The sequence below is a fragment of the Carcharhinus amblyrhynchos genome, chromosome 2 (assembly GCF_965287045.1).
Source record: "Carcharhinus amblyrhynchos chromosome 2, sCarAmb.v2.hapA, whole genome shotgun sequence".
NCBI lineage: Eukaryota > Metazoa > Chordata > Chondrichthyes > Carcharhiniformes > Carcharhinidae > Carcharhinus > Carcharhinus amblyrhynchos.
The window spans coordinates 143,045,668-143,058,151 of record NC_137325.1 but is presented as its reverse complement, the minus strand read 5'-3'; the positions used below and the strand labels follow the sequence as shown (position 1 = coordinate 143,058,151).

The window sequence follows — 12,484 nt, the reverse complement described above, 5'->3', positions numbered from 1 at the left end:
TGCATGCTTACCTTCAGTGACTGGTTTACAAGGACACCTAGGTCCTGCTGCACACTCCCCTCTCCCGGTTTACAGCCATTCAGGTAGTAATCTGCCTTCTTGTTTTTGCTTCCAAAATGAATAACCTCCCATTCATCCAAATTATACTGCATCTGCCATGGATTAGCCCACTCACCCAACTTGACCAGATCACGCTGAAGGATTTCTGCATCTTCGTCACAGTTCACCCTCCCACCCAACTTGGTATCACCTGCAAACTTTGAGATGTTACGTTTTGTTCCTTCATCCAAATCATTAATATATGTTGTGAATAGCTGTGGTCCCACCAGTGAAAATGACCCATTAATTCCTACTTTGTTTACTCTCTGCCAATCAGCTTTCTATCTGTCTCAATGCTCTTCCTCCAATCCCATGCACTTTAATCTTGCACGCTAATCTCTTATGCGGGATTTTATCAAACGCTTTCAGAAAGTCTAAATATACCACATCAACTGGCTCCCCCTTGTAACTGATAGAGTTGACATCTTCAAAGAATTCCAACAGATTTGTCAAGCATGATTTCCTTTCATAAATCCATGCTGACTCTGTCTGATCCTGCCATTGCTTTCTAAATGCTCTGCTATAAAGAACTTAATAATGGATTTGAGAATTTTCCCCACTACCGATGTTAAGCTTACAGGTCTATAATTCCCTGTTTTCTCTCTACCTCCCTTTTTGAATATTGGAGTGACATTTGTTACCCTCCCTGCAGGGACTGTTCCAGAGTCAGTAGAATCCTGGATGATGCCCACCAATACATCCACTATTTCTACAGTCACTTCCTTAAGTACTCTGGGATGTAGATTATCAGGCCCTGGGGATTTATCCACCTTCAATCCCACCAATTTTCCCAGCACCGTTTCTCTACTAATATCGATCTTCCTCAGTTCTTCCCTCTCACTAAATCTTGCATTCCCCAACATTTCTGGCATCTGATTTGTGTCCTCTTTTGTGAAGACAGAACCAAAGTATGTATTTAAGTGCTTGGCCATTTCTTTGTCCTCTATTATACATCCCCCCCCCCCCACCCCGTTTCTGCCTGTAGGGGACCTACATTTGTCTTCACCAACCTCTTTCTCTTCGTGTATCTATAAAAATTCAATGTCAGTCTTTATGTTCCCTGCAAGCTTACTTTCGTACTGTATTTTCCCCTTCTTAATCAATCCCTTGGTTCTGCTTTGCTGCATTCTAAACTGCTCCCAATCTTCCGTCCTGTTATTTTTCTTGGCCAATCTGTATGCTTCTTCCTCAGGTCGGATTCTCTCTCTAATTTCCATTGTTAGCCATGGATTGGCCCTCTTACCCATTTTGCTTTCGTACCAGACAGGAACGATCGGTTGTTGCCATTCCCCCATCCGTTCTTTGAATGTTTGCCATTGCCTATCCACTGTCATCCCTTTCAGTAACTCTCCCCAGTCATTGCCAACTCACGCCTCATATCCTCATAGTTTTCTTTATTAAGATTCAGCATCCTAATCTTCGAATCAACTACCTCACTCTCCATCCTGATTAAAAATTCTATCACGTTATGGTCTCTCGTCCCCGGGAGGTCTCGTACAGTTAGATTGGCAATGATTCCCTTCTCATTACACAGTACCCAGTCTAAGATGGCCTGCTCTCCAATTGGTTCCTCCACATATTGGTCAAGAAAACTATCCTGTATACACTCCAGGAATTCCTTCTCTCCGGCATTGTGGCTAATTTGATTTGCCCAATCTATGTGCAGATTAAAATCACCCATGATCATTGGTATTCCCTCATCACATGCATCTCTAATTTCATGGTTAATGCCATTTCCAACATCACCACTGCAGTTTGGGATCTATATATGACACTCACTAATGTTTTTTGCCCCTTGCTATTTCTCACCTCTACCCATACAGACTCCACATTGTCAGAGCCAATATCCTTTCTCACTATTGTGTCAATTTGCTCTTTAACCACTTTTTTTGTTTCTAGTTTCTTTGTTTCTATCACCAGTGCTATCACACATCACAACTGGCAAGACTGAACTCACCCTCACCTGCTCCAAGACAGAATCTTTGCAAATTTTAGCTTTGATCTCCCTTTCTGGCCCACTGTCTGCAGATTGTGTGCATCTTTGGTGTCCTTTCTGAACTCTAGCTCAGTTTCAGATTCCACTTTAATTTGATTTATTATTGTCACATGTATTAATATACAGTGAAAAGTATTGTTTCTTGTGCGCCATACAGAAAAAGCATACCATTCATAGAGAAGGAAAGGAGAGAGCACAAAAGGTAGTGTTACAGTCACAGCTAGGGTGTAGAGAAAGATCAACTTAACGCGAGGTAGGTCCATCCAAAAGTCTGACAGCAGCAGGGAAGAAGCTGTTCTTGAGTTGATTGGTACGTGACCTCAGACTTTTGTATCTTTTTCCCGACAGAAGAAGGTGGAAGAGAGAATGTCCGGGGTGCGTGGGGTCCTTAATTATGCTGACTACTTTACCGAGGCAGCGGGAAGTGTAGACAGAGTCAATGGATGGGAGGCTGGTTTGCGTGACGGACAGGGCTACATTCACAACCTTTTTAGTTCCTTGCAGTCTAGGGCAGAGCAGGAGCCCATACCAAGTTGTGATACAACCGGAAAGAATGCTTTCTGTGGTGCATCGTGAGAGTCGTAGCTGACATGCCAAATTTCCTTAGTCTCCTGAGAAAGTAGGGTCGTTAGTGGCAGTTTGAGTGACAGCTACAGCACGGCATTGTTTCAGAGCTGGGTTATATCAGATTTGACTTTATTTACTTTTCCCGTTTCTAAATGGGGCTTGATTGAACTTAATGGTGGAGTTACAGTCAGAAGAGTTTCACTTGGAAACCAAGCCCCCCTTTCGCTGAGCTGGGAGCTTTTGATTCAAGTGTACGGTAAGAACGTTACATTTCAGGGCAATTCCCAAAATAAATAGCTTCCTTTCTTTAATTGTCTACATTTTTAGGATGTGGAAGTGGAAGAGGAGGAATCAGAGGAAGAAGAGAAAGAGCTGCCAGCGAGTGCTCTGATTTCCGTGGCCCTACGAGTTCACGAGGGCATTATGGCAGACTACCCATATTACGTGACCCCAAAACAAGTGGTGAGTGGTTTACTGGCCCATCAATGAGAGCAGCACAGTGTGCAGGGTGGGGAGGCAGCATCAGTGTCCTGTCAGTAATGGGTTCCACGTGAATCTCCCTCCCCCCACCCCTCAGGATTCCCCACCTCAGTCATAGAGACCACAGAATCCCTACAGTGCAGAAGGAGGCCATTCGGCCCATTGAGTCTGCACTGACAACAATCCCATCTAGTCCGTATCCCTGTAACCCCACATATTTACCCCACTAATCTCTCTAACCTACCCATCCCGGGACACTAAGGGTCAATTTAGCATGACCTAACCCACACATCTTTCGGACTGTGGGAGGGAACCGGAGCACCCAGAGGAAACCCACGCAGACACGGGGAGAACGTGCAGACTCCACACAGACAGTGACCCGAGCCGGGAATCGAACCCGGATCCCTGGCACTGTGAGGCAGCAGTGCTAACCACTGTGCCACCGTACCACCCTTAAAGACAAATGATACTGGAAGTGAGAATGTAGGTGACCTGGGGCAGGAAAGGAAGCTGGTTCTGAAATTAAATAAGCAGATCTCCATCCGCCACCACCAGCCCTGCTCGCCCATCTGAGGCTGTCGAAAGACGTCAGGTAGGAGGCAGCAGAGGCCTCAAGCTCCAGTTTCCTCGACACTCCTTAAATTTACTGCTTGTGCTTTTGGACAGGAAAGTCGCCAATTTAACATGCTCCTTCCTCCAGAAGGGAGAGAGGATGAAAGGGGTAGCTTTAATCCAATTCGTTCAGCAACTCCTGATTTTAACCTAACTCGCCCAGTGGGAGTGGAGCGGACGCTCTTTTTCCATCCTACATGAGGTTTGTGAAATCAGGGAGGGTGTAAACCAGGCAGCTGGCCTGAACTGCCACATCATCTCCATCTCCCCAGCAAGCACCACCCCATCCTCACCAATTTAAACCTATACTCTCTGGATTATAGAAGAACGAGGGAAGATCAAATTGAAGGGAGATCAAATTGAGGTACGCAAGATGACCTGGGTTCGATTCCCAGCTTGGGCCACTGTCTGTGCAGAGTCTGCACATTCTCCCTGTGTCAGCGTGGGTTTCCTCCGGGTATTCCAGTTGCTACCCCACAGTCCGAAGATGTGTGGGTTAGGTGTATTGGCCATGCTAAATTGCCCCTTAATATCAGGGAGACAAGCTAGGGTTAATGCACGGGGTTGTGGAGATAGGGGCTGGGTGGGATTCTGTCAGTGCAGACTTGATAGGCTGAATGGTCTCCTTCTGCACTGTAAGATTCTATGTTTCTATGTTCTTATCTTACCAATGGTATATGAGAAAATACAGCAACAGGGAAGAAAGTTAGTTGATAGACAGAGTGCCAGCCTGATTTACTGACTATGTACAATTCTGGTCACCCTATTATAGAAAGGATATTACTAAACTAGAAAGAGTGCAGAAAAGATTTACTCGGATGCTGCCAGGACTAGATGGTTTGAGTTATAAAAAGGGTCCGGGTAGACTGGGACTTTTTTCTCTGGATCATAGGAAGCTTAGGGGTGATCTTTTCACGGTCTGTAAAATAATGAGGGACATAGTTAAGATAGATAGTCAAAATCTTTTCCCAAAGGTAGAGGAGTCTAAAACTAGAGGGTATAGGTTTAAGGTGAGAGGGGAGAGATACAAAAGGGTCCAGAGGGGCAATGTTTTTACAGAGGGTGGTGAGTGTCTGGAACAAGCTGCCAGAGGTAGTAGTAGAGGCGGGGGTACAATTTTGTCTTTCAAAAAACATTCAGACAGTTACATTGTTAAGATGGATATAGCGGGATATGGGCCAATGCGGGCATTTGGGACTAGCTTAATGGTAAAATCTGGGCAGCATGGATAAGTTGGGTCGAAGGGCCTGTTTCCATGCTGTAAACCTCTATGACTGAATGACTGTTTGTTTATCTTTGTGGATGATAATGATTTATTGCCTTGGTTCGCAGGTAGTTCCTGCTGGCGGGTTTGTCACCATCAATGTCTCCTTCACCCCGCTCACACTGAATGGATTGACAACAAACGTTGATTGTGAGGGCTATGCCTTTGGATACCTCAGTCTAGATGACCAGGTGATGTACCATCTTTGTTAAGATACGAGAATTACGGTAACAATAACAGACAGAATAACAGTGCCTGAAATGTAGACATTAGTTCCCAGGGTTTGTGGCAAAATCTTTTTTGCCGCTAGCGTGGATAGAGGATTGGCTGTCAAATAGGAGGCAGAGAGTGGGGGTCAATGGGTGCTATTCGGATTGGCGGATGGTGACTAGTGGAGTGCCCCAGGGGTTGGTGCTGGGGCCTCAGCTATTTACCATTTATATAGATGATCTGGAGGAGGGAACCGAGTGTATGGTGTCAAAATTTGCTGATGACACCAAGATTGGTGGAACGGCAAATTGTGCGGAGGGTGTGGAGAGTCTGCAGAAGGATCTAGATAGGCTGGGCGAATGGGCCAGGAACTGGCAAATGGAATTTAATGTTGGCAAGTGTGAAGTTGTCCACTTTGGTAGGAATAATAGTAGGAAGGACTATTACTTACATGGCGAAAAGCTGCAGCATGCGACGGTGCAGAGGGACCTCGGGGTCCTTGTGCATGAGTCGCAAAAACCCAGCCTGCAGGTGCAGCAGGTGGTCAGGAAGGCGAATGGGATGCTGGCCTTCATAGCGAGGGGGATTGAATATAAAAGTAGGGAGGTCTTGCTGCAGCTGTACAGGGCACTGGTGAGGCCGCAGCTGGAGTACTGTGTGCAGTTTTGGTCACCGCACTTACGCAAGGATATTTTGGCCTTGGAGGGAGTGCAGAGGAGGTTTACTCGGCTGATACCGGAGTTGAGGGGGTTGAACTATGAGGAGAGGCTGAATAAGCTAGGCTTGTACTCGTTAGAGTTTAGAAGAATGAGGGGAGATCTCATTGAGACGTATAAGATGATGAATGGGATGGATAGGATAGAGGTGGAGAGGCTCTTCCTGCTCAGAAAGGACAGCAGGACTAGGGGGCACAGCCTCAAGATAAAGGGGGGGCGGTTTAGAACGGAGTTGAGGAGGAACTTCTTCACTCAAAGGGTGGTGGATCTCTGGAATTCTCTGCCCGTTGAAGTGGTGGAGGCTGCCTCGCTAGATATATTTAAGACGTGGGTTGATTGGTTTTTGATAAGCGAGGGGATTAAGGGTTATGGGGAGAGGGCGGGAATGTGGAACTGAGCCACGACAGATCAGCCATGATCTTATTGAATGGCGGGGCAGGCTCGAAGGGCTAGATGGCCTACTCCTGCTCCTATTTCTTATGTTCTTATGTTGTTCACTTCAAAAATAACTGAGAGTGGAGCATTTGTGGGGTGATATTTGGGCATTATGAGTCCTGAGTTCTGTCTTCTCCCAGTAATACGATCTCAAGACTGGTGCAAATAGTGGAATCTACAGCAGCTCTAGCAACATCTATACAGAGAAAGGAAGCACCATTCATTTAAATCTGAATACTAATGTAAAGGGTGTCTTTTTTGTTTGCAGGTTGTGTCTTTACTGCCACATTTTTCTTTTTCCTTTCATTCTTCTGCCATTCACACCTCCTCTAGACACATCCTTCCAAAACAAAGAACAATACAGCACAGGAACAGGCCCTTTGGCCCTCCAAGCCTGCAATTGCTGCCTGACTGAACTAAAACCCCCTATCCTTCTGGGGACCATACCCCTCAATCCCCATCCTATTCATGTATTTGTCCAGATGCCCCTTAAAACTCATTACCATATCTGCTTTCACTACCTCCCTGGCAGCAAGTTCCAGGCACCCACCCTCTGTGTAAAAAAACTTGCCTTGAATATCTCCTTTAAACGTTGCCCCTCGCACCTTAAACCTGTGCCCTCTAATAATTAACTCTTCCACCCTAGGAAAAAGCTTCTGACTATCCATTCTGTCCGTGCCTCTCATAATCTTGTAGACTTCTGTCATTCCTTCGTCAATCCAGTGAGAACAAACCAAGTTTCTCCAACCTCTCCTCATAGCTAATGCCCTCCATACCAGGGCAACATCCTGGTAAATCTTTTCTGTAGCCTCTCCACATCCTTCTGGTTCTGTGGAAACCAGAATTGAACACTATATTCCAAGTGCAGCCTAACTAAGGTTCTATGAAGCTGCAACATGACTTGCTAATTTTTAAACTCAATACCCTGGCCGATGAAGGCAAGCATGCCAAATGCTTTCTTGACTCCCTTCTCCACCAGTGTTGCCATTTTCAGTGACCAGTGTACCTGTACACCCAGATCCCTCTGCCTATCCGTACTTTAAGGGTTCTGCCATTTACTGCCTATCTATATAAGACCTTCCAAAATACATTACCTTACATTCCTTCCTTACTTGTCTCATTCCCACTCCCTTTTTACCAACCCAATGCTGGTTAATCTCCCCTCTCTTCCAACCTATTGCAGACACTGTCATTTTAATTCTCCACATTGTTCTCATTTGGACCTTTGCAGTCATAGAACATAGAACATAGAACATTACAGCGCAGAACAGGCCCTTCGGCCCACGATGTTGCGCCGACCAGCCTTTTAAAAAAAAACAACACTAACCCACTAATCTAAACCAATCCCATTTCGTCCATAAACCTATCCACAGATCTCTTAAACGCCCCCAAACTAGGCGCATTTACAACTGCAGCTGGCAGGGCATTCCAGTCCCTCACCACCCTCTGGGTAAAGAACCTACCCCTGACATCAGTCCTATAACTACCCCCCCTTAATTTAAAGCCGTGCCCCCTCGTGCTAGCTTTCTCCAAGCTAGGAAAAAGGCTATCACTATCCACCCTGTCTAAACCTCTAATCATAAGAACATAAGAACATAAGAAATAGGAGCAGGAGTAGGCCATCTAGCCCTTCGAGCCTGCTCTGCCATTCAATAAGATCATGGCTGATCTGTCGTGGCTCAGTTCCACTTTCCCGCCCTCTCCCCATAACCCTTAATCCCTTCTCTTATCAAAAACCCATCAACCCGCTTCTTAAAAATATTTAGCGAGGCAGCCTCCACCACTTCAACGGGCAGAGAATTCCAGAGATTCACCACCCTTTGAGTGAAGAAGTTCCTCCTCAACTCCGTTCTAAACCGCCTCCCCTTTATCTTGAGGCTGTGCCCCCTAGTCCTACTGTCTTTTTTGAGCGGGAAGAGTCTCTCCACCTCTATCCTATCCATCCCATTCATCATCTTATAAGTCTCAATGAGATCTCCCCTCATTCTTCTAAACTCTAACGAGTACAAGCCTAGTTTATTCAGCCTCTCCTCATAGCTCAATCCCCTCAACTCCGGTATCAGCCTAGTAAACCTCCTCTGCACTCCCTCCAGGGCCAAAATATCCTTGCGCAGGTGCGGCGCCCAAAACTGCACACAGTACTCCAGCTGCGGCCTCACCAATGCCCTATACAGCTGCAGCAAGACCTCCCTACTTTTATATTCAATCCCCCTCGCTATGAAGGCCAGCATCCCATTCGCCTTCCTGACCACCTGCTGCACCTGCAAGCTGGGTTTTTGCGATTCATGCACAAGGACCCCGAGGTCCCTCTGCACCGTCGCCTGCTGCAGTTTTTCGCCACGTAAGTAATAGTCCTTCCTACCATTCTTCCTACCAAAGTGGACCACCTCACACTTGCCAACATTAAATTCCATTTGCCATTTCCTGGCCCATTCGCCCAGCCTATCTAGATCCTTCTGCAGACTCTCCACACCCTCCGCACAATTTGCCATTCCCCCAATCTTGGTGTCATCAGCAAATTTCGACACCCTGCACTCGGTTCCCTCCTCCAGATCATCTATATAAATGGTAAATAGCTGAGGCCCCAGCACCGACCCCTGGGGCACCCCACTAGTCACCATCCGCCAATCCGAATAGCACCCATTGACCCCCACTCTCTGCCTCCTATTTGACAACCAATCCTCTATCCACGCTAACACCCTACCCCCAACTCCATGTCCCCTGACCTTCTGCAATAACCTCTTGTGAGGTACCTTGTCAAACGCCTTCTGAAAATCCAGAAAGACCACATCCACCGGCTCTCCTCTATCCACTGCCCTAGACACATCCTCATAGAACTCCAGTAAATTTGTCATCTTATATGTTTCAATAAGGTTCCCTCTTAGCCGCCTTCTTTCCAGCGAAAACAACCCCAAATCTCTCAGTCTCTCCTCATAGGATCTCCCCTCCATACCAGGCAACATCCTGGTAAACCTCCTCTGCACCCTCTCCAAAGCCTCTACATCCTTCCTGTAATGTGGGGACCAGAACTGCACACAATACTCCAAGTGCGGCCGCACCAGAGTTGTGTACAGTTGCATCATGACGCTGCGACTCCTAAATTCAATCCCCCTACCAATAAACGCCAAGACACCGTATGCCTTCTTAACAACCTTATCTACTTGATTCCCAACTTTCAGAGATCTATGTACACATACACCTAGATCCCTCTGCTCCTCCACACTATTCAAAGTCCTCCCGTTAGCCCTATACTCAACACATCTGTTATTCCTACCGAAATGAATTACCTCACACTTCTCCACATTAAACTCCATCCGCCACCTCGCAGCCCAGCTCTGCAACCTTTCTAAGTCACCCTGCAAACTATGACACCCTTCCTCACAATCTACCACACCTCCGACTTTGGTGTCATCAGCAAACTTACTAATCCACCCAACTATACCCTCATCCAGATCATTAATAAAAATTACAAACAGCAGTGGCCCCAAAACAGATCCCTGAGGCACACCACTCGTAACCGAACTCCATGACGAATATTTACCATCAACCACCACCCTCTGTCTCCTATCTGCTAGCCAATTCCTGATCCAATTACCTAGATCACCCCCAATCCCATACATCTGCATTTTCTGCAGAAGCCTACCATGGTGAACCTTATCAAACGCCTTACTAAAATCCATATACACCACGTCAACTGCCTTACCCCTATCCACCTCTTTGGTCACTTTCTCAAAGAACTCAATAAGGTTAGTAAGGCACGACCTACCTGCTACAAAACCATGCTGACTGTCTCTAATCAATTCATTACTCTCCAAATAACTATAAATCCTGTCTCTAATAATCCTTTCCAAAACCTTACCCACCACAGAAGTCTATAATTCCCAGGGAAGTCTCTGCTCCCCTTCTTAAACAATGGGACAACATTTGCTGTCCTCCAATCTTCCGGTACTATACCAGAGACCAACGACGACCTGAAGATCAGAGCCAGAGGCTCCGCAATCACCTCTCTTGCCTCCCAGAGAATCCTAGGGTAAATCCCATCCGGACCAGGGGACTTATCTATTTTCAAGCCCTCTAGAATATCCAGCACATCCCCCGTATCAACTGCAATACTATCTATTTTACACCCCTGCACCCCAGTGTCCTCCTCAGCTACATTCATGTCCCCTTGCGTGAACACCGAAGAGAAATATTGGTTCAACGCCTCTCCAATCTCCTCCGGTTCCACACACAACTTCCCTCTACTGTCTGTAACTGGCCCTAATCTTGCCCTAACCAACCTTCTGTTCTTGACATACCTGTAAAACGCCTTAGGGTTCTCCTTAATCCTATCAGCCAAAGTCATCTCATGTCCTCTTTTAGCCCTTCTTAACTCCCTCTTCAACTCCCTCCTAGCCAATCTAAAACTTTCTAATGCACTACCTGAGCCCTCAAGCCTCATCCGAACATAAGCCTCCTTTTTCTTCCTAACCAACGAATCTTCCATTAAAGTTCAAGGTAAGCTCCGTAATCAACATCTGGGCTGGAATTCTCCAGCTGTTCATGCTGGCAGGAATCTCCGATCCTGCTGGCTCCCCCCCAATGTTGTAGGTTTCCCCTTGGCGTGAGGTGACATCGACAGGAATTGACAGTGGCGGGACCAGACAATCCTGCTGCTGGCAAACAACACGCCACCCCTCACCAGCAGGACAGGCGTGGCTGGAAAACCGGAGAATCTCACCTCTCTTTCCATTCACCCACCTGATGAAGGAGTAGTGCTCCGAAAGCTCGTGATTCCAAATAAACCTTGTTGGACTTTTGCGTGATGTTGTGAGACTTTGTACTGTGCCCACCCTAGTCCAACACCAGCATCTCCACACCTTTCGATTGAGTATTTTACAGTCTTCTGGGGGTTTCTTTGTGTCCCTTTGCACGTGTTGATTTTATGTCATGAGTTTTTCTCTTTGCGTTTGGGAAGCAGCTGTTCATTTCTCTACCATTTGCACCTCCTCTAGAAACATCCTTTGTTTATTCAGTGCTATTCCCACTCCCTTTGATTAGCGCACTTGCCAACCCTTTTGTTATTTAATCTCTCTTGTCTCCCACCCTATCACACATTTTCCAGGTTGTTCTTTCCTCCTGAGCCTCCCTCTTTTACTTGTTTAAAACATGTACATTTTGTAACTTTTCCCAGTTCTAATGAAAGATCATCGACCTGAAACCTTACCTCTGTTCCTATCTCTACAAATGCCACCTGATGGCATGGCAGCTCAGTGGTTAGCACTGCTGCCTCTCAGCGCTGGCAATCCGGGTTTGATTCCTGGCTTGGGTCACTGTGCGGAGTCTGCATGTTCTCGCCATGCCTGCATGGGTTTCCTCTGGGTGCTCCAGTTTCCTCCCACAATCCACAAGTTGTGCTGGTTAGGTGCATTGGTTGTGCTAAATTCACCCTCAGTGTACCCGAACAGGCGCCGGAGTGTGGCAAGTAGGGCATTTTCACAGTGATTTTATTGCGGTGTTAACGTAAGTTTACTTGTGACACTAATAAATGAACTTAAACTGCTGAGTGGTTCCAATAAAAAATTCAGACTTGGGACACGGGGCAGCACGGTAGCACAGTGGTTAGCACTGTTACTTCACAGCTCCAGGGACCTGGGTTCGATTCCTGGCTTGGGTCACGGGCAGTGTGGAGTTTGCACATTCTCCTCGTATCTGGGTGGGTTTCCTCTGAGTGCTCCGGTTTCCGCCCACAGTCTAAAGATGTTTAGGTTGATTGGCCATGCTTAAAATTGCCCCTTAGTATCCTGAGATGCGTAGGTTAGAGGGATTAGCAGGTAAATATGTAGGGATATGGGGGTAGGGCCTAGGTGGATTGTGGTCGGTGCAGACTCAATGGCCTCTTTCTGCACTGTAGGGTTTCTATGATTCTATGAGACCGTATAAAAGACTACAAAAACATTTCTTCCCATCGATTAGCAGCGGAAGGATTCACAGGCTGATTAATAGTCTGGCAGACACAATGTTAATGTTCCTTCCATGGCAGTAACCCTCACAGTAAGAAGTCTGACAACATCAGGTTTAAGTCCAACCGATTTATTTGATAGTAAACTCACAAGCTTTCAAGGT

The 12,484-nt window shown here is 46.5% G+C and overlaps 1 protein-coding gene across 1 annotated transcript in view; it reads left to right on the top strand.

The window, feature by feature from the left end:
- The window catches only part of dlec1 (DLEC1 cilia and flagella associated protein), a 137,626-nt gene that overhangs the window by 108,833 nt on the left and 16,309 nt on the right, over positions 1–12,484 (top strand). The window contains exons 31-32 of the mRNA XM_080214794.1: positions 2,990–3,124; positions 5,087–5,209. Coding sequence (XP_080070920.1) covers positions 2,990–3,124; positions 5,087–5,209 — 258 coding nt within the window. The remainder of the gene's footprint in view (positions 1–2,989; positions 3,125–5,086; positions 5,210–12,484) is intronic.